General features: G+C 50.0%; 2 protein-coding genes across 2 annotated transcripts in view; one reads left to right on the top strand and one right to left on the bottom strand.

Moving 5' to 3' along the window:
• SUSD5 (sushi domain containing 5) overlaps window positions 1-12,650 on the top strand; it is a 42,417-nt gene extending 29,767 nt beyond the window's left edge. The window contains exon 5 of the mRNA XM_006076111.4: window positions 11,053-12,650. Within this exon, the coding sequence (XP_006076173.4) occupies window positions 11,053-12,341 (1,289 nt within the window). The 3' untranslated portion in view covers window positions 12,342-12,650. The remainder of the gene's footprint in view (window positions 1-11,052) is intronic.
• Window positions 12,651-19,751: 7,101 nt separating this feature from the next.
• LOC102415659 (cartilage associated protein) overlaps window positions 19,752-21,695 on the bottom strand; it is a 34,560-nt gene continuing 32,616 nt past the window's right edge. Inside the window, exon 7 of the mRNA XM_006076084.4 lies at window positions 19,752-20,768. Coding sequence (XP_006076146.2) covers window positions 20,715-20,768 — 54 coding nt within the window. The 3' untranslated portion in view covers window positions 19,752-20,714. The remainder of the gene's footprint in view (window positions 20,769-21,695) is intronic.

The raw sequence follows: 21,695 nt of genomic DNA, 5'->3' as shown, positions 1-21,695 counted from the left end.
GCTTCAGGACCGTGAGACTTCCTACCTTTCTGCTAAGCTGGTGACTGCTCCGTCAGGTCCATTTCTCTACCCAAGCACTTATCACATGCTGATGGAGCATGATCAGTGTTTCCTCAGCAGAACCTCTGTCCAACGTGTTTGCCCATTTCTCTGATTGACTTGATTAGGCATCTTCCTGGTGGCTCAGATGGTCAAGAATCTGCCTACAATGCAGGAGTCCCCGGGTTCAATCCCTGGGTAGGGAAGATCCCCTGGAGGAGGGCATGGCAACCCACTCCAGTATTCTTGTCTGGAGAATCCCATGGATGGAGGAACCTGGCAGGCTACTATAGTCCGACTCCAAGAGTTGGACACGGCTGAGGGACTAACACGCATATTATGTAGGATTTCTTCTTTACATAAACCTTTATGTGTTAAACTTTTCTCTCTCACTCTGTGGCTTATGTTTTTCCCCTTGGAGTATTTTTTTGATGAATACTGAGATTTTGTCGTTGTTGTCTCAAACTCTGTGCAACTTTAAATTTTTTTTTCTGTGTGCAATTTTTAAACAGATTTTTGTTTTTTAATTATTATAGACTGACAGGTTTTGGTAAAGTGCAATAAAAATGAATTAGCATAAAACTAAAGCAAAGATATTCCAGATATAAATAAAAATAGACATAAAATTCCCCCATCAAATTGTTACAAAAACTTCTAAAACCTTCCTACTTGCTTGTCACATACTCGTAACAAAGTGACAGACTGGGACAAGTCCTTGAAACACAGTTTGAGCCATTTCCCAGCACTTTCCTCGGTCGCTGGTGTCTTCTGGCAGGCAGGAGCTCCAGAAGTCCTAATGGATTCACCTGTCCGAGAAAAATCAGGCTGAAGGCCTGACTTCCTGTTTGTTGAGGGTGTCCCCTCAAAGCAGACCCGAGCTCACCCCGAGGTGTGAGTGAGCTGGCTGCATTTCTGACGCTGCATCATCCCACGAGCCACACCCACCATGCAAACGGGCTGTTTACTGGCTCCAGCAGAATGAGCACTAAATGCAGGTCTTGTGTGTCTGAAACGGTGTTTATTTTCTCACCGCAAAGCCGAGTTGTTGGAGCTTTCAGTTGCTGGTCAGGAATTTTGATTTCTACACTTGGCTGAACATACAGACCGTTATGGTTTTCAGTATCTGACACTGCAAGTGTGCGTTACAAGAACATTGTCACCAGCTATTTGACTCCACCTTTACTTGTCCATTTTTCCAATGAACTGTTTTGATTAAGGAACTTTTTCAAATTGGAAAGGAGTCATCTTGGGGAGGGTGGACCAAACTGGATTTTGGAGTTGGATGTGTCTGACTTTGAACAACAGCATGCTTTGTACGACCGACCGGCCATTCATTCCTTCACTCTCTCCCCCTCCCTTCATCGGGCAGGGTCCGAGCTACTGTGTAATCAAGATTGAGCAAAACTGTCCCAACCCTAAAGATAACTAGTAAACTGAGTGCCTTAGAAAAGACAGAAAAGCCATAGATGATGAGGTAAAAGGGAAAGCTGGAAAACGAGGTTTCGTAGGTGGAATTTTAAAGGAAGTGTATGTTCCCAGGTGGAAGAAGTGCTCAAAGGATGTACAGATCCAGTCCATGGAAGCTAAAAAGTGTACACTGGCTTCCAAGTATAAGAAGATTCTGGAAGCCTCGTGTTTTCAGCGTGTATCTGAGGCATGGAATATACCTAGGCAGCGCTGCAGTGAACACAGGAACAAGCTGGAGGGAGGAAGAGAGCCAAGGCAGACAACTACTGCTGTTCACCAGGAGGACGTGGGTGGGGTGGGGCGCAAAGGGTGGAGCTGGAGGAGGATCAGGCGCCCAGCAAGGAGGCGAGGTGGTTTTGTTTTGTCTGCCTCCTTGCTGCTGTTATTCTAAGATGGGAAGCACATCACTCAGAACAGGACCTGTGATATGGTCTGAGCCCAGTGGAGCCCAGTGAAGCTCCAATCTTTTGGCCACCTGTTCTGAAGAGCTGACTCATTGGAAAAGACCCTGAAGCTGGGAAAGATTGAGGGCAGGAAGAGAACTGGGCAACAGAGAATGAGATGGTTGGATGGCATCACTGACTCAATGGATGTGAGTTTGAGCAAGCTCTGGGAGATGGCGAAGGACAGGGAAGTCTGGTGTGCTGCAGTCCATGGGGTTGCAAAGAGTCAGACATGACTGAGCGACTGAACAGCAACATCAAGGGTCCTTCTTTCCCTTTCACTCTTGTGCTGATGGAGGAGGGTATTAGGCCCCCTCACTGAAGGATGTAAAGATTTGTGTGATGCTGGCCTTGTTTCCCTATGCATTATTGACTCTAGCCCCCTGTACAACAGACAGTCAAAGCAGGCAGTAACTCTAGCTGTCTAATACTTGGGTGAGAAATTAGTCGCTGCCAGCAGGCGTCTCAGATTCTGGAGACAGCCGCTGATCCTTCCAGAAAGGCATGGCCCGTGTGGCTTTATGACTCAGGGGAGACCCCGTGGGCAATCAGCTGGTGACTTTTTAACGTGTGGCTCCCAGGCCCTGCAGACCTATCACCCTGCTGTCTCACCTCCCCAGGGAGCACGTGTCACCTCTGCCCTGAGCTCAGCCAGTACCCCTCCCTACACATCAGAGCCCCCACCAAAAAGCATTTCCTCTGTTCCCTGTGAGCTGCTGGAGCCCGCTCCAAGCCCTATGGCAGAACTTGCTCCAGAGGTTCCTGCCCTTTAGTCCCCTCACAACCTCTCTAGATCCAGACAGCCTCAAGGCTCAGGAACCTTGGAGGTCAAGTGTTAAAAGAACCTGGAGCTCAGGTGCCTTTGGTCTCAGAGATTCTAAGGGCTTGGAGGCTCCGGGCTACTATGAAGACTGTTTCACTCAAATTTGTTATTGTTTGGGCATGTTGAAGACTTGAGTTAGATTCTGTAAAAGCAGAGCCTATTCACACGGAGATGGCTTGTAGAGGGGGGAGTAAGGCAGGCAGGGTAGGTGAGAGGGGAGGAGTTAAGGATGCGGTCTCAGGTGGATTCTTGCCTTGCCTGATCCCTTGGGGAGCTAGGGAGCATGAATTGCACCTTGGGTTGGTCCCACTTGGAAGCAAGGGGACCGGCCGGAGTTCCTCTGTTCTAGTCTGTCATTGGCTGCAGGCTGCTGTCCATGGAGGGCAAAATGAAAGTGTTACTCAGTCATGTCCAACTCTGTGCTACCCCATGGACTGTAGCCCGCCAAGCTCCTCTGCCCATGGAATTCTCCAGGCAAGAATACTAGAGTGAGTTGCCATTCCTTTCTCCAGGGGATCTTCCTGACCAGGGAATCGAACCTGTGTCTCCTGAACTGCAGGCATCAGGTGGCTTGTAATTAAGGCTCCCATTCCTTCAAGGGCAGTGCTCTAGAGGAAGGGCAGCTGTAGCTTATTAAGGCATCAGTTCAGTAGAGCAGATGTTTAAAAAAAATTTTTTTTAATCCATTAGTAACGTGGGGACTGCATGAATGGGCGTGATGAAATTTAAACTTTGTAATGGTGGTCACCGACTTGATGGGCATGATTCTGAGCAGGCTCTGGGAGTTGGTGATGGTCAGGGAAGCCTGGCGTGCTGCGGTCCATGTAGTCACAAAGAGCTGGACATGACTGAGCACTGAACTGAACTAAATGGTGAGCAGGCGTGAATGCACAGGGGCACATCCACCCAGAGGGGTCAGACAGTAGCTGGTGCAGGAGGGTGCCTCAGCCACACACCAGCCACCCAGGTTGTCCGTTCACTGTGACATTAAGGTCCAGCCTCGAGTGGTGATGGTGAGGTCTCTCACTGAAGCACAGGGACTTCAGCCTTGACCGTCAACCTGAAGCGTGGGGGCTTAACTGCCATTTTTTCCCTTCTCTGTGTTGGTATTTCTCTAGTTTGGGGTCCTAGAGTCCAGGGTTGGGTCTGGCCATTTTGTTTCCCCTTCTATCTGAATCCACACATCTTCTTAGTTTACGTTCCCAGTTGGGTAGCACAGAACATCCGTCATACCTCTCTAATGTTCTCAGTGTTAGTCGCTTAGTCGTGTCTGACTCTTTGTGACCCCAGGGACAGTAGCCCACCAGGCTCCTCTGTCCATGGAACTCTGCAGGCAAGAATACTGGGGTGGGTTGCCTTTCCCTTCTCCAGGGGATCTTCCCAACCCAGGGATCAAATCCGGGTCTCCTGCACTGCAGGCGGATGCTTTACCACCGAGCCACCAGGGAAGCCCAGTGTTCTCAGAGCTACATGCTCAGTATCTGACTATAATTGGTTATTGCCCTCATCATACAAAAGTCCCAGTGCTTTGTGCTTTACCTGTGTGTGCAGATTTCCATGTTATGTTGGGTTTTCCTTGGGCTTTTTATTATACCAAGTCCCATACAGTCTTCAAGGCCATATCCATCTCTGGCCACTGGTACCCTAGGGACAGCCTCTGACCTCCCACCACGCCAAGTGGCTGCCCCTGGCCACACGATCACAGGGCCATGTGCAGTTTCCAGGGCACGCTGACTGTTCCCTACTCGCTGCCCTGGCCACTCGTTGCCTCTGACACTGCTGCCCTATGGTTTCCCTGGTGGCTCCTGCCGTCTCCTGACTCAGCACCCTGTGGTCCCATGGCCTCTGCAGAGTAGCACCAGATAGACACCCCAGGATGGGAGAGACTCATAGACCCTTGCTCTCTGATTTACCCCATGTTTCTCCTTTAAAGGTGGCTTCCCTGGTGACTCAGACAGTAAAGAATCTGCCTGCAATGCAGAAGACCCAGGTTCAATCTCTGGATTGGGCAGATCCCCTGGAGAAGGGAATGGCAACCCCTCCAGTATTCTTGCCTGGAGAATCCTATGGACGGAGGAGCCTGGCGGGCTACATACAGTCCATGGGGTCACAAAGCGTCCAACATGACTGAGTGACTAACACTTCACTTCTCCTCTAAAACTTGCCCTGACAAAGGGTATCGGCTAGGCTCTGAAAAGCCTTTGAGATCTTCCACCCCAAGCTCCATGGTTCTGTTTGTTCATTCTGTTCTGTGGTATCAGAAAGTGAGCGGCCCCAAGCTTAGCTGCCAGCCCCACCACCTCTGAGTCCCACAACAGACAGCCTGAGGGTCTCGCTCCCTTCCTGGGTCTGCTGCGGCTGTGGCCACGAGACTTGCTCCCCCGCCGGGCACCGAGGGAAGAGCTGTCATAAACAATGCCCAACCTGTCCCGTGTTAGTTCTGTCTTGGGAGTTGTCTTTTGTTTTTGTTCTGTTTTTTGACAACTCTCTTGAGGCTTAATTTGCATACAAGAAGTGGTACCCATTTAAAATATAAAAGTCCTGGTGGTTCAGTGGCTAAGGTACCACGCTCCCAAGGCAGGGCGTCTGGGTTTGACCCGTGGTCAGGGAAGTAGATCCCACATGCTTCAACTAAGATCTGGTGCAGTCAAAACCAAAAAAAAAACCCCACATGCTGCAACTAAGACCCGGCCTAGCTAAATAAGGGAACCCACCCGCAGAACCAAATTACAGAATATTTCCATCTTCCCCAAGCCTCCTCATGCTCCTTTCTGATAGAGGAGTTTTATTTGCTTTATCCTAGCTCATCTTCACAAGTCTGAGTAGAAACAGCCACCTCCCACTGACAGATGGGACGACAGAGGGACAGAGAGGCTCGCTGACTTCCTATGTCAGCCAGCCAGAAAGCAGCAGAGCCAAGATGTAAAACCAGGCATGTCTCATTCCGGCATCTGCGTGTGCTTCTCTGGGGCCTCTCAAAGCATGAGGGCAGAGCAGGGCTTGCTTTACAAACGAGCTGTTCTCTCACCAAGTTTCTTTGCTATTTTCTCTCATTTCTGAAGCCCTTCTTTTGTTTTCTTAAATTAACTTCAGTTTCTGTTTTTCTCCATCTTCTAGACTTCCTTCATGGAATAAAAGCCAGAGACTGAACTGAATTTAGAATTGCCTTGTCAATGTTGCCATATTTGTTCAGAAGTTCATTGAACCAGTGGTTATTTCTGGCTTGTCTGGTTGCCTTTTTCAAAATTACTATTTTTAAAAGCTGTGTAGCCAAGACCAGTGGGGAAAAAAGAAGGCATGTGTGGGCTTCCAGAAATGCAACAACATGAAAAGTGGCAGCATCCTGGGCTCCGGCTTGTATACTCCTGCCCTCGATAAAGGCACGGCCTGGGTGCCCCTTTTTACCGCTGATTCCTATTGATCTGTTGTCTTGTTTTCCTAAAGTAACAGTTAATTATAAACACATAGGGAGGGATTTGATTTTTCCCAAGAGAGCCCAAGAAGTTTACATTTCCTGGACCCGTTGGTCTAAACCAGAAGGCCGGACATTGTGGAGGCCAGGTTTCAGGAGAACCTGGTGGGGGGGGGGGGGGGCGGGAAGGGGAGGGGGCACAGTTGCTGGATGGCTCCGGAGAGCTCAGACTGCAAAGCAGAGAGAGGCGAGAGAAATAGCACCTCGACAGGCAAAGAGCTGGTGTTCCCCATCGTAATGGCAGAATGGACTTTGGGGTTGACATTCAGTGAATAACAAACTTTACCTTTACTCAGGAGGGGAAAAACAGCCTTGGGATACTTTGTCATGAGTAGACTCTTTGTAAACAGTTGGTGTCTGTGTCTTCATTTGAGGTTTTGGTGTGGCTGAGGCTTGACATAATGAGAGCCTGTTTCTGAGCCAGACCTTGACCTGAGAGCCCCGGCAGACAGGAAGGGCTTGGCTCTGAGCCCCAGGCTGCTGTCCAGGGATGCTCTACACCCAGAGAGCTCTGAGGGCAGAATCTCCAGATGGACAGATACACACAGAGCTCAGAGTGACCGTAAGGGTCCAGGTCAAGGCAGTCCCACCAGGCAGGAGTGGGCTTATTGTTGTAGTTCAGTCACTAAGTCGTGTCCCACTCCTTGCAACCCCATGGACAGCAGCATGTCAGGCTTCCCCGTCCTTCACAATCTCCTGGAGTTTGCTCCAATTCACGTCCATTGAATTGATGATGCCATCCAACCATCTCATCTCAAATCCCCAGCTCTAACATCATACACTAGGCCAGTGTTCCCTATATAAGAAGCAAGGGTGGAGGAGAACATGGCTCCTTTCCTGCCCATATTCCAGGTGCCTTTTGACTTCTTGAGCTCATAGGGTGGGTTACATGGGAAAAGGAATTTAGCTGAGATTGATTATGTCCAGTACTAGGACTCAGAGGTTGTTTACCATTCTTTGCTACTGTCATGAACCAAATAATACCTTGGCTGATGACAGCCAGTGCCGAGCAGGGGAGAAACATGGAGGACCCCCAAAACAAATGGTTTTCGGCAGCTGCTAGGTACGTCCCCCAAACCCTTCCCGGGGCCAGCGAACCATGAGCAGAGGCTCCTTGAATACACCTCGTAGCGTCGTCATCACGGCGGCAGCTCTGCGCAAGGAAAACCCGGGGAGCCAGATATCGCGAGAGTGCAGCCTCACGTGGGCACCGAAATCTGTTCTCTAAAGTGGGTCCAGGTGCTGGCAGCTCCAAAGCCAGTAAAGAAAAGGTTGGTGGGAAGGTAAGTTTGCTTTATTTTGGAGGCCGGCAACTAGGGGTAGGGTGTTGTCCAAAGGCTGACTCCTCCCCCCACCCCCACCCCCGACAACCAGTGGGCAGGAGCTTTTAAAGGGGAGTTTGGGAGGCATGTGGGCAGAAGGAAGGAGCTACATGCAGAAACAACACAGTCAGCTCTGAGTCTTCTTGATTGTTTTAAGTACCGTTAATCTTCATTTCCAGGGTTGGCTGCTTCCCATTTCTTTGAGGCCAGTTCTCAGAATTGTGGCAGCTCATGTCAGGCTACAGTCTGGTCTTCATGAAGTTAACTTCTTCCACCTGCTGGGGGGTTCAGTGTCTACAAAATAGCCTTCATCGAGTTGTAGTAGTAACATCAAAGGTCACGGATTGTGCTTCTGGGTGGTCCAGTGGTTAAGAGTCCACCTTGCAATGCCTGGGACACTGGGTCAGTCCCTGACCTGGGAGGATCCCACGTGCTGTGGAGCAACTAAGCCCGTGCACCACAACCACTTAGAGCCTGGTAACTGCAACTACCGAAGCCTGCATGCCTAGAGCCTGTGTTCTGCAACAAGAGAAGCCGCCACAATGAAAAGCCTGTGCACCACAACCTCAGAGTAGGCCCTGCTCTCTGCAACTAGAGAAAGCCCTCGTGCAGCGACGAAGACCCACCATAACCAAAAAATAAATCTTAGAAAAAATCGTGGATCACCATAACAAATATAATAAGGAAAAATAAAATGCATGAGCAAATGAGTGTTTTACTGCTGCTGCTAAGTCGCTTCAGTCGTGTCCGACTCTGTGCGACCCCATAGAGGGCAGCCCACCAGGCTCCCCCGTCCCTGGGATTCTCCAGGCAAGAACACTGGAGTGTGTTGCCAATTCCTTCTCCAATGCGTGAAAGTGAAAAGTTAAAGTGAAGTCCTCAGTTGTGTCCGACTAGCGACCCCATGGACTGCAGCCTACCAGGCTCCTCCATCCATGGGATTTTCCAGGCAAGGGTACTGGAGTGGGGTGCCATTGCCTTCTCCGGATATTTAGTTAAACATACAATTATATCACTTATGTGAAATCTAAAAAATAAAATGAACTAGTGAATAAAACAAAATAGAAGCTGACTGGAACTTCCTTGGCAGTCCAGTGGTTAAGACTGTGCACTTCCACTGCAACGGATGCAGGTTCAATCCCTGGTTGGAGAACTAAGATCTCACATGCCGTGCAGTATGGCAAAAAAAAAAAAAAAAAAAGCCAACTGATAGATAAGGGAAATGAATGGTTACCAGTGGGGAGAGGGGAGTGGGGTGAGCAACATTGGGGGAGGGGATAAAAAATAAAATCTTCACTATGGAATTTTATGGACTCGTGTGTGAAACTGTTGAAAATTGTAGAGCACTATAGAATTTAAAGAATCTTTCATTCAATTAAAAAGTGTCCAAATCATAAGAGAACAGGTTAATAAATGGTCAAAAAATACAGCAATTTAGCCACCACACAGGTCAAGAAGTTGAATGCTGCCAGTGCCCCCAGAGGCTTGTGCTCCTGTGCAGGATTTCATGGCGGTGGGAGTGCATGTTGTGTGTGCCAAAATGTGTGTGTCATTTCTGCAGTTAGTGGCCACTTGCAGTATGTCCAGCTTCTGGTTATTATGAACATGCTTGTGCATGTCTTTTGCTGCCTATGTGCACACACACTTAGGAGGAGAACTGCTGTATGTCATATCCGCTGGAAAAGGGATAGGCTACCCACTCCAGCATTCTTGAGTTTTCCTTGTGGCTCAGCTGGTCAAGAATCTGCCTGCAATGCAGGAGACCTGGGTTTGATCCCTGGGTTGGGAAGATCCCCTGGAAAAGGAAAAGGCTACCCACTCCAGTATTCAGGCCTGGAGAATTCCATGGATGTTTAGTCCATGGGGTCCCAAAGAGTCGGACACGACTCAGTGACTTTCAGTTTCCACTTTCATATCCTTGTTAACACTAGAGACTGTCGGTCTGTTTAATTTTAGCCATTCTTGTGCTAGATAATGGAATCTCACTCTGGCTGTGATCAGCATTTCTCTGTTACTAATGAGGTTAAGCATCTTCACACGTGTATAATGATTATTTAGATTTTTTTTTTTTAATCCATGGCATGCGGGATCTTAGTTCTCCAGCCAGGGAACAAACCTGTGCCCCCTGTAGTGGAAATTTGGAGGCTTAACCACTGGACCACCAGGGAAGACCCAATACCTTTTCTGTGATATGCTGATTCAAGTATCTTGCCAACGTATCTACCGTTTGTCTGCCTATTTATTATTGATTTGTAGGAGTTCTTTATAAATTCTGGAACCCTCCAGAGGTTATATGTGCTGCAGTTATTTTCAAATTTGTGGCATGCATTTGAATGCTCTTCATGGTGGCTTTTGATGAACAGAAGTTCTTAAAGTTAGTGTAACTTGATTGTCTATCTTTGTGCCAATACCAAACACAGTCTTTGAAAGTACTCCAGTTTTGTAGTAAATCTTAAAATCTTGTAGCATACCTGCTACAGCATTTCTCTTCTTTTTCCCTTGTCTCTTCTTGGCCCTTTGCATTTCCATAAATTTTAGCATCAGCTTGTCAATATCTGAGATTTTTATTCAGTTTCAGTTCAGTTCAGTCGCTCAGTCGTGTCCGACTCTTTGCGACCCCATGAACTGCAGCACGTCAGGCCTCCCTGTCCATCACCAACTGCCGGAGTCTACCCAAACCCATGTCCATTGAGTCGGTGATGCCATCTAACCATCTCATCCTCTGTCGTCCTCTTCTCCTCCTGCTCTCAATCTTTCCCAGCATCAGGGTCTTTTCAAATGATTAATTTGGACAGATTGACAGCTTAACAATTAAACTTCCATTATAGCCATTCACTACTTAAGTCATCTTTTAATTTTTCTCAGAAATACTTTGTACCATTCCATGTACAAATCTTACACATCTTTTGTTAGATTTATTCCTTGGAATTTGGGGGGGCTGGTTATGCAATGACAGTCAGGCTTCCCGGGTGGCACAGTGAGAAAGAGTCTGCCTGCTAATGCCGGAGGTGATCCCCTGGAGCAGAAAATGGCAACCCACTCCACTATTCTTGCCTGGAAAATTCCATGGACAGAGGAGCCTGGTGGGCTACCCACTCCACTATTCTTGCCTGGAAAATTCCATGGACAGAGGAGCATGGTGGACTACAGTCCATGGGGTCGCAAAGGGTCGGACACGACTAAAAGATTGAGCACACACATACTATGGCAAACAGTATCTTTTACATTTTTTTCTGTTTATTGCTGGTATATGGAGACACAGTTGGTGTTTTATGTTGCCTGTAGAACCAGTGTCCTTGATAAACTCATCTGTTAATTGTAACAGTTTGTATGTAGGTTCTTTGGGTTTATCTGTGTGATACAGTCATAGCATCTAAGAATGACAGTTTCATTCCATTTGTTCCAGCCCCTGTGCTTTTTATTCCCTGTGTTCCATGCTGGCTCTGTGCCTTGGACCTCATGAGGCTTTTCCCTCTTTCCTTCCAGATGAGGCAGAGGTACATATTGACTATGAAGATAATTTTCCTGATGATAGATCGGTGTCATTCAGAGAGCTCATGGAGGACTCCCACACAGAGGCAGAGGAGGACAGGAGTCAGGGAGAACCCTCTGAGGAGGCTCCAAAACAGGACCGTCTGGTCTCTATGCCTGTGGCAAGGGAAGACAGAGCCCAGGATACAGCCTTTGTGCCAACCACAGGCCTGCTGGGCGCTGGGAGCCCTGTCCCCACAGAGCTTCCAGGATCCCAAGGCAGTGGGAAGGACATGCTCTGGTCTCCTGCTGGGACCTTCCACAAGCCTGAGTGGGAAAAGGCGATGGATGATGACGCCAGAAAGCACCTTCCTGCTGGTGACCACCACAGGGGCAGCACGTTGGCCCCAGGGGAGCCGGAAACCAAGGTCATCTACCCCAGCACTCATGGCCCCTCGGGGCCCTCTGTGGGCAGGAATGACAGCAGGGCCGGTGACGCCACGGTGAGCAGCAGCGATGAGTCCTGGTTAGATGGCTACCCTGTGACTGACGGGGCCTGGAGGCAGACAGAGGCAGGAGCGGAAGAAGAGGAGGACAAAGGGGATGGATCAGTAGGGATGGAGGAAAGCATGCTGATCACACCCAGCCAGCCTGCCCTTGCGGAAAGGAAGCAGTCCAAGGGCTCCACCCTCACACCCAGTGAGGACGTGACTTCACTTCTTCCATCTCAAACGCTAGACGGAGAAGCTTTGGCTCTCAGACCCACGAATGTGTCTGAAACTGAGGGTCCCGGCAAAGGGGCTGGTGACTTGACGGGAAATCAGTCAACCGTTCCCTGGAGATATGCCACAGAGAAGCCTCCCTCGTCCACCCTGCCCTATGAACTCACCAGCTCTACCCTGGAGACTGAGACAACCGCCGTCCAGAAGATGCCCAACCTTACTCCCTCAACTGTCGCGGCGGCCACCCAGACCCCACTGGAGACCACTGCCCCTGCTGTCCAGGATACCTTCCCGTACCTGCTGTCGGAGGACTTTCTGGGACAGGAAGTCCCCGGCCCGGGTGCAAGCGAGCAGCTTCTCCCGACCTTGGAGCCCTGCGCTGGGGGCAAGTGTCCCAGCCTTGGCAGAGGCCCCATCATCGCCACGATCGTCACAGTCCTGTGCCTGCTGCTGTTCCTGGCAGGCGTCGGGGGCGTGTGGGGCTACCGAAGTTGCCAGCACAAGAGCTCCGTGTACAAGCTGAATGTTGGCCAGCGGCAGGCTCGGCACTACCATCAGCAGATCGAGATGGAGAAGGTCTAGCCGCCTTGGGGTGGGGGGTTCCCCCAAAGCCCCTGGACAGGAAAATAAACGGTGACCCATGACAGTGAGAACCGCTGACATTTCACGAGCGCATGAAACGGGGGAGTAGGGCTGCTCTTCCTTCTCTCAGGTCTTTGTTTTCTAGGCTGAGCAGTGGGTCTGGAAGCAGCTGGCAGGGCAGGGAGGCTTGGGCGGGGTCAGGACACGTCAGCAGCCCCTGGACCACCTGTCCTGGGCCCTGTTGCCCTAATCCCAGACCTATGCTTTGGCCCTAATTCCAGCTGGAGGTCAAAATTCACCTCTTCATCATACTGTTGTCTTCTTTTTTTTTAAAAGAAAGAAATGAGTCTGCAACCTAAAATTTTCGAAATAGGCGTGACAGAGTATTTGAGAGCAGCGTTATTTTGGATCAGGTATTTAATTGTTGGGAGTGGGAGAGGGAAGAAAAACAATGAGTTATTTCCTTTCAATGGTGCGATGTTGCTGAGGGCAAATGAGCCAAGATCCAGGACACAGTCTAGAAACTCTGAGATTTTTTCAAAATTGTTTGTTGCAATTGGAAAGAATTTACAACTGACATTTGTTGCGGGGTGGGGGGTGGGGACACACACCCCCCTGTCCCCTCTGTCCTGTGAGTCCATCTTTTTTTTTTTTAAACAAGGTTAGCTTTGTACCAGTAAGCACCGTTTCCTCTCAGAAGCAGTGGCCTGGTTGTCCTTGACCAGTCTGTGCCTAGGAATGTCTTAGAGTTTTTGCCAGGACTAACAAAACTCAGTCCTCGGCTTCCTCTCTCAGGATTAACCATTTCTCTGAACGCCAGGAAGAAAGAATGACCCAGGAGGGAAAAAATGTTTAAAGAGGGCCAAGGACTAGGATATCAAGCATGGGTACCTACTTGATGGAGAAGCAGAGGAATTACAAAGGAATATGAAGTGATCCGTGCCGACCTAGTCTTTACCCTGTCGTGACGACTGTGAGCTGTCTGGAAACAGCCTGAGTGCATCGCGAGCTCCCCCGGCTGGTGAGCATCCAGTTCATGGCGTCCCAGGCATCTTATGGTGACTCAGCTCGTCTCACTCATGACAGCAGTCCTCAGACCAGCAGCATAGATATCACCTGGGAACTTGCTGGAGATGCAAGTCCTCTGATTCCACCCTGGACGAAGGCGGCCTGTGTGCGTGCTCAGTCATGTCCAACTCTGCGACCACACAGGCCGTAGCCCACTAGGCTCCTCTGTCCATGGGATTCTCCTGGTGAGAATCTTGGAGTGGGTTGCCATTTCCTCCTCCTGGGGATCTTCCCAACCCAGGGATCAAACCTGCATTTCCTGGGGCTCATGTGTTGGTAGGCAGATTGTTGACTGCTGAGCCACCTGGGAAGCCCATTTATTGATTTGGTGTCATCTAAATTAATGTAAAAACGCACGTAGAAAGGGAATGATTAAAACAGCGTAAACTTCAATTGTATATCATGATGCATGTTTTGAGGTTGCTAAATGTTGAATGTTCACGAAAACTTGGGGGTGGGGGATGGGCAAGGATCCATTAACACAAAGCTTCTGAGATATTTAAAATAAATAATTATTTCCCCCAATAGTTACCTAGTGTATTTTATATCTGGGTTACATCACAGTTTTTGGTGGTTGTTCAGTCGCTAAGTCGAGTCTGACTCTTTGCGACCCCATGAACTGCAGTGTGTTAGACTTCACTGTCCTTCACTATCTCCCAGACTTTGCTCAAATTCATGTCCATTGAGTCATTGATGCCATGCAACCATCTCATCATCTGTCTCCCTCTCCTCCTGCCCTCAATCTTTCCCAGCATCAGAGTCTTTTCCAGTGAGTCAGCTCTTTGCATCAGGTAGCCAAAGGATTGGAGCTTCAGCTTCAGCATCAGTCCTTCCAATAAATATCCAGGACTGACTTCCTTCAGGATTGACTGGTTTGATCTCCTTGCAGTCCAAGGGACTCTCAAGAGTCTTCTCCAACACCACAGTTCAAGAGCATCAATTCTTCGGCTCTCACAATTTTTTTTTTTTTTAAAAAAGGACTCTCTAGTAATCTTGAAAGTAATGTCTTAATACTTGCTGGATCTAAGACCAGCTTTTCTAAGCCTAATTCTCAGCCACCTGACTTCCTGCAGCAGGATTTTAGGGCATCCGCTGAGCTCCTACCCCCTCTTCCATCTTCCTAACACCAACCAGAGATCATGCTTCTCAGTACAACAAAAATCCCAGGATCTTGCTACTCTAAGTGTGGTTCCCAGGCCAGCAGTAGAGACACCACTTAGGAGCTTGTTAGAAATGCAGAATCCAGGACTTCCCTGGTGGCCCAGTGGTTAAGAATCTGCCTGCCAATGCAGGGGACATGGGTTTGATCCCTGGTTTGGGAAGATCCCACATGCCATGAGGCAATTAAGCCTGTGCTCTAGAGCATACTCATACCCTTCTCATCCAGAGAATTGTCCTCAGCCTAATGGGAGTTCCCTCACCCAGGAGTCAGGCCCCACTCCCACTGGCTGGGCAGCCTGTGTGGAGCCAGTGACTAATGGGCATGGTCACACGGAAGGTCAGCCTCTTTGCCTACAGGTGGGAGAGCTCCTGTGAGATCAGGCGGAGGCTGGTCTCCAGTGACCACACCCTTGCCAGCTCCTTACTGCTCCCCTTCTCCTGAGAGCACTCCATCACTCACACAAGGCTTTGCTTCAAGAGATCTGGACCTGGACTTACCTGGTGGTCCAGTGGATAAGAATCTGCCTGCCAATGGTGGGAGACACACGGGTTCAATTCCTGGTCCAGGAAGATCCCACATGCCCCAGAACAACTTAAGCCCCTGCACCACAATTACTGAAGCCCGCATGCTCTAGAGTCCACGCTCAGGAATAAGAGAAGCCCACACACCGCAATGAAGACTAGCCTCCGCTTGCTGCAACTAGAGAAAGGCCGTGTGCAGCAATGAAGACCCAGCACAACCAAAAATTTAAAAATATTTGCTAATAATAACTTTTAAAAAAGTGATCTGGACCTAAGATGTCCACTGATGGGTAAGCTCTTACTTCCTACTCCCCCCATTCCTGCTCGACCCAAACTTTTCCACTGTATCCTCTGGAATTCTTGGGCTGACATCAACAGAATCCCCCTGTCCTCCCCCTCCTCTTCCAGTAGCTGATGTGTGAGTTCTCTGTGCAGAGAGTCTGCTTTTGCCCTAACTGGCTCCTTACTCTTCCCACCTGCCTCCTTCTACACTTCTCTTCCTCCTCGCTTGTCCCTGGGTGACAGGCATGGAGCACGGTAGCTGTTGGCTGTCATGCTTCGATTGGTCCTTGTTTGAAACAGTAAATACTTTGTTACTTCTCAGACCATGGCACCAAGGGCCCAGCTTACTGGATCCAAAGCAAGCCCTAGATTCCCGATGTTATCCCTTCGTGGGATCCCAGGTATCTGAAAGACAGCCTTACTTGTGGGGAGGAATGAGCCTGCATCTCCTGAAGGATCCGGGCGGGTAAGGACCACCCCCCTCTCTGCCAGCCAACAGTCTTTGGGGTGAGGACTCTGCTTCCGTAGATGCACGTCAGAAACCTCACAGACCTGAGAAAGTAGCTCATGAGACACGTCCTAGGAATTCCCCGGTGGTCCAGTGGTTAGGACTCTGCACTTTTGTTGCCTAGGGCAGAGTTTCGATCCCTGGTGGGGGAACTAAGACCCTAAGATCCCACGAGCAGCTCAGTGTGGCAAAAAATAAACACAAACAAAAACAAAACACCACTTACCACGTGTCCTAGAAGGACTGGGTGTGGTTAGGGCAGTCCCATCACTGGACAGAGAAAGAAAATAGTCAAGAATAAGCAAAGTAAAACATTTAATGTGATTTCTTTAAAAAAGTTTGGTTTCCAACCATTTTCCAAAGAGTGAGACCATACCCACTGCCCTGATCCCAGGAGGGAAGTGGAAAAGACATCGGTAACAACGTTTCAGTGTGGCCTGTGGACCACAACTCTACAGTGGGTCCTCTTGGATCTGTGGGTACAACTGAGAAACCTTCAGTGTGGCAGCCTGGGTGCGAGGGGAGTTTTGGGGAGAATGGGTACACGTGCATGTACGGCTGGGTCCCTTCACTGTTCAACTGAAACTGTCACGACATTGTTAATCGGCTGTATCCCTGTACAAAATTAATTTTTTTTTTAATCAATGAAAAATAAAGACAAAAAAAAAAAAGAAATTGCTTCATTTCCTCCCACTCTTTTTCTTGCAAAAGGAGGCACCATGATCTTACTCTATCAGCTCCAAGAAGATAGCCAGCCAGCTCACTCACTCAACAAGACACCAAGCCAGATCTGGGAGGTAGAGTGGGGGGATTCTTGAGTCTGAGGCCTGCCTCGGGGAAGATGCTGCAACAGCGCAGGCCACGGCCGCTCCCGACTTGGGTTTCTGGGGAGGAGAGGGTCAGTGAGGACGAAGCTGGGCTGTCCTGGGGGCATCCCCCTCGAGGAGAGGCCCCGGGGACAGGGCAGCGGGCACAGGAAGTCCTTGCACAAAACCTTTGGCCGAGGCCTGCTTAAGGTCCCTTCCCTTCCCACCCCCCTCCCTCCCCTTGTATACAGTTTAAACTCTCCACACTAGGTCATTCAAGCCTGGAGTCCCCAGAAAAAAAGAAGTCGCTGTTTGGGGGATGGCAGATGGTCAAGAGTTGGGACAGCTGCGATGAAGGATTAGTTGTGGGTTTTTCTCGGAGCCTCGCTACAAACTGTGTTGCCGTTCCATGTGCAAACACTATTAAATGAGAATGTTTTTTCTGGCTCCAGTCCACCTTCTCCCCACAGTTTAAGTATTGAATTTTTTTTTTTTAAACCGAAGTAGCTTAGGTTTACAGCTCACATTTAAAACTTAAAAACGTTATTTCCATCCATGTTGGCAGAAACAGGCCACTGTTGATTCCACCGGCAGTCATAATAAACCCTTTCCCACTGACAATTGAACAAATCATTTTCTGTTTGCTGCTGAGTTTGGTTCAATAAAATTTTTGTACTCTTAAAATTCCCTTAGTAAGGACTCCTAAAAGCAACATTTCCTAAGGCGGCCTCTGTGGGTGACGGCCTCAGTGGTTCTGGACCCCAGAGGTGAGCCTGACAGGTCGGTGGCAGTAATTAGAAAGCCTCAAACTCAAAAAGATGTTACTGCGCTGAATACGCTGGTATGTGCGACATTTCCATTAGTTGCTTTTAATTTTTTGTGTACACCCAAACCTCCCCCCACCCCCCATCCTTCCCTGCTTACCAAAAATCTGAACATTAACATGGGTGCAGGGGGTGCCTTTAGACCCTCCCCAGGGGGGTCTTTGCCTGGGCTGCCTGAAAGGCCTTGGGGATGGACAGACTCCATTGCCCCATGGTGGGCAGCCTCCGTGGGCAGAGACCTAACTGGTACCCACTGGGCTGAGTGCAGGTGGGTCAGAGAGCAAGCCAGACATCTTAGCCTTGGTCTGGAAACTCCCACACAGCTTACAAATGTGCTTCTTTTTTTCCCCCCAAATGGCTGGCCAGACGAATGCTGAGCCCACGAGGTCTCAATCCAGGATTCTTCTAGGCTCTTCCAAGAAAACCCACTCAGGGAGGTACTGGGCTGAGGTTGCTGAGTGCAGCTGGGCTTTCATGTTACATTTGGAAGAATTGGCCCACCTTTTCCTTTTTTTCAAAAAATTGGTTTGGTTTCTTTTAAAATAAAAACTTAGTAACTTGGTTCCACAGCCTTCAATCAAAGCAAAGGGCTGATAGTATTGATCCCACTGTCCCCAGGGGACAGTCCCAGGATGGGGGTGGGAGGGGCTTTCAGCCTGGTGGAAAGAAGCCAACCTCAGATACCGCCTGCAATTCGGGAGACCTGGGTTCAATCCCTGGGTCGGGAAGATCCCATGGAGAAGAGAATGGCTACCCACTCCAGTACTCTGGCCTGCAGAATTCCATGGACAGAGGAAGCTGGAGGGCTGTAATCCATGGGGTCGCAAAAGAGTTGGACATGACTGAGTGACTTTCAGATAGTGAACCCAAACCTCTGCCCATACCAGGCAACCCTGTGGAGACATGCTCACCCCCAGAAAGCCCTCCGGAATCTGAGGAGGACCAGAGGGAGGCCCTGGGGGAACACAGAAGTGGAGAGAGTCAAGCCTCCTTGCCGGTCCTCATGCAGCTGGAGAGAGCTGAAGCCTGGAGCTTCGAGGACGGTCAAGCATCTGTGGGCCCAGAGCCTCCCCTGATGGGATCCTGGGGAAGGGTGTCTGTGCTCGAGGACCCCCACTCTGCTTTAGAGCCCCACCCTGGGACCCCTCCCCACTGGATCCCTGACTCAGGCTCTGTCAACCACCTGACCTGAGAAAACTCTCAAAATCATATTTGCAGCCTGAACTTGGCATCCCAGCCTCAGATGGCTGCAGGCACCGAACGCCCAACTCACCAACCACCCAGCTCCCCATCTCAGTCAATGGCAACTCAATCCTTTCTGCGCATCAGGCCCCAAACCTTCAGGTCGCCACCAGCCCCTCTCTTTTCTCTAATGCTCTACAGTCAACCTGTCAGCAACTGTGATTGGCCCTGCTTTCAAATCCATGACGGGACCACTTCTCACCATCCCCCGCTGCTATGAGCGGCATCGCGCCTTCATTCCCCTGCCTGGATCTCTGTAGCCATCCCCGGATTGACATTCTCCGCTTGAGTGCTTCCAGGCTTCTCACGATACAGCAGCAGGCAAGCTCCCTGTAAAATGCCAGGGAGCCCAGGCTCTGCTCTGCTGCACGGTTCCCGCCCCACTCAGGGCAGACGCCGAGGGCCTTACTTACATTGTCTGTCAAGGCTGAGCCATGCCCCTTCCCAGCCACACACCTACACCACCTTCCACTCTGCCCCGGGCCCACGCATCCCCAGGGCTCTGCGCTGTCCCCTGATGGCACAAGCACGTCCCTGCCGCTGGGCGCCGCACACGCTGCTCGCTCTGCCTGGAAGGTTCTGTTCTGAGACCCACCTCCCCAGGTCTCTGCTCTGCTGTCATGCTCTCCGTGTCAGCTTCCCTGACCACCCTATTTAAAACCCCAGCAGGGCACGAAAAGCCTGGGTTGACCCAGAGGGATGGGGTGGGGAGGGAGGCAGGAGGGGGGTTCAGGATGGGAAGACACATGTGCACCCATGGGTGATTCACGTCGACGGATGGCAAACACCACCACAATATTGTAAAGAAATGATCCTCCAATTAAAATAAATAAATTAATTCAAAACAAAACACTGCAGCCTTGGGACTTCCCTGGGGGTTCACTGGTTAAGACACCACACTTCTAATGCCAGGGGTGTGATCCCTGGTGGGGGGACTAAGATCCCACATACGGCACCACCAAAAAATTAATGAAACAAACAACCCTACAGCCTCATCTGCAAGCTTCCTTACCCCTCACTGCTTTATTTTTCTCCATAGCAATGATCACCCTCCGAGGCTTGGTATGGATTTATTCTTGTTCACCTGTTGTCTGTCTTTCCCTGTAGAATGCAGGCTCTGTGAGGACAGGGTTGTTTTTTTTCTTTCTGTTTTGCTGTGCAGTGTCTCCAGCGCCCAGATTGAAGCCTAGCATGTAGTGGGTGCTCAGTAAATATTTGTCGAAGAGTCAATGAAACTAGACTCCCTCTCCTTCCTTCCATTTCCAACTCTGAGACTAACGGCTGAGCACTGTCCTCAAAGGGGATCGACCGGCCACTGGAAGACTTTGGACACGCGAAAGCATTAGGCAAAAGTCACAGGTCTGTTCTTCACGCAGTTGCCCCAACTCTGTTCTCAACGGGCGCCAGCAAAGATGCAGGTCAGATGGTGCGAAGACCGTTCTGAAGAGAAGCTTAGCCTTTGTCCCCACCATCTTTGCTGGATCAGGGGATGGGGAGAAAGGAAACCAAAATGGGGGAAAGCAGAAAGGCCAGAGTAGGTTTTTATAATTACCATCTTTCAGGAGTATTTTTCTTATTTAAAAAATAATACTGATTTTCTGGGGGGAAAAAATTCCATGGAAAACCTTCCTTCTAACCAAAATGGTGAGAAAGGCAGGTATAAAAATGGAGGAGGCAGGTGTGAAGATGGAGAGGCAAGTGTGGTCATGGGGAGGCGGAAGTGAAGATGGAGAGGCGGGTATGAAGATAGACGGGCAGGTGTGAAGGGTGGGGGAGGCAGCTGTGGGCACGGGAATGCAGCCTCACCCCTTGTTAGCTGTAGCAAGAGACGGGGGCTTCCCTTTCACTTCACAGAGAGAAGAGAAGGCTCTGAGGTATCAACAGCCTGGACTATTAGGAAAAGGAAGACAAAGAATCATGTTTTCTGAACATGGAAGGAACGGCTCTCTGGCTTCCGGGGCTAGCTGGTCTCCTCCAACTCCAGCAAGTCATCCACGTATTCCAGGACCTCTCCCTGCAAGATAAACAGGACACCTCCGTTAGGCGGCTACCTGACCTTCAAAGTGTTGGTGAACAGAGACTGTTTCCAAGAGGCCGCTGCCACCCGCCCCCGGGGCTGGAGCAGCCTTTTCCCTGCTGCCCTCGGGCCCAGAGGACCTTACTTCTTCTGGGGGAGACATGGCTTCCACGTCATGTGAACTTGGCACCAAGTGCTCCGAGACCCCCACAGATGGTGTGTGAAGTGGGGGGCCCAGCACCCTCTGAAAGATCCTGCTTAGCACCCCCTTCTCTGTGCATCCCTCCCTCACCCCTACCCGCCTCCCATCAGCAGTTACCCCACAGGGAGACCTTCTGTCTGTGCCCCTTCTGCCTTGATTACCAGACCATGAGCTTTTCCAGGGACCAGCACCTGGGCTCAGGTTCTTTCCCAGAGCCTGGCACACACAGGTCTCCATAAACGTGCTACAGGAAGGATGGCCGACTGCATGGACACGTGTTACTGCTGCTGCAGCTGAAGCCGCCACACACTTTCTGATCTTCTTTGCATTGGTTTCTCCCCCACAATGCACTTGACCACCCCCCACCGAAGCCCTTTACTGCAGAGAAAGAGTGAATCACCAAAAAGGCCCAGCTCCCCTGCCCTGGGGTCAGCCCAGGCTGACCTGCATAGTTCCTCCTTTGCCCCTCAGCTCCTTTCCCAAGAGCGCTCCCTCAGTCAGTCACTCCAGCAAATTGTAATCTATTTCTTTGTCAACTACAGATGGGCACTTGCTGTGGGCACTCGCCATCTACCACCACAAGGATTAAGTCAGGTGCTGCCACAGCTACTGACCTTCAACACTCGCTGAAAGGAGTTCAGGGCAGAGAGCAGAAATGAAGCACTTTGTGCCCTGGGAAAGACCGGCAGACCAGGGCTTCAGATACTTAAGATTTTATGAGC

This window comes from Bubalus bubalis, chromosome 21 (assembly GCF_019923935.1).
Source record: "Bubalus bubalis isolate 160015118507 breed Murrah chromosome 21, NDDB_SH_1, whole genome shotgun sequence".
Taxonomy (NCBI): domain Eukaryota; kingdom Metazoa; phylum Chordata; class Mammalia; order Artiodactyla; family Bovidae; genus Bubalus; species Bubalus bubalis.
This window is presented reverse-complemented; position numbering and strand designations above follow the sequence as displayed.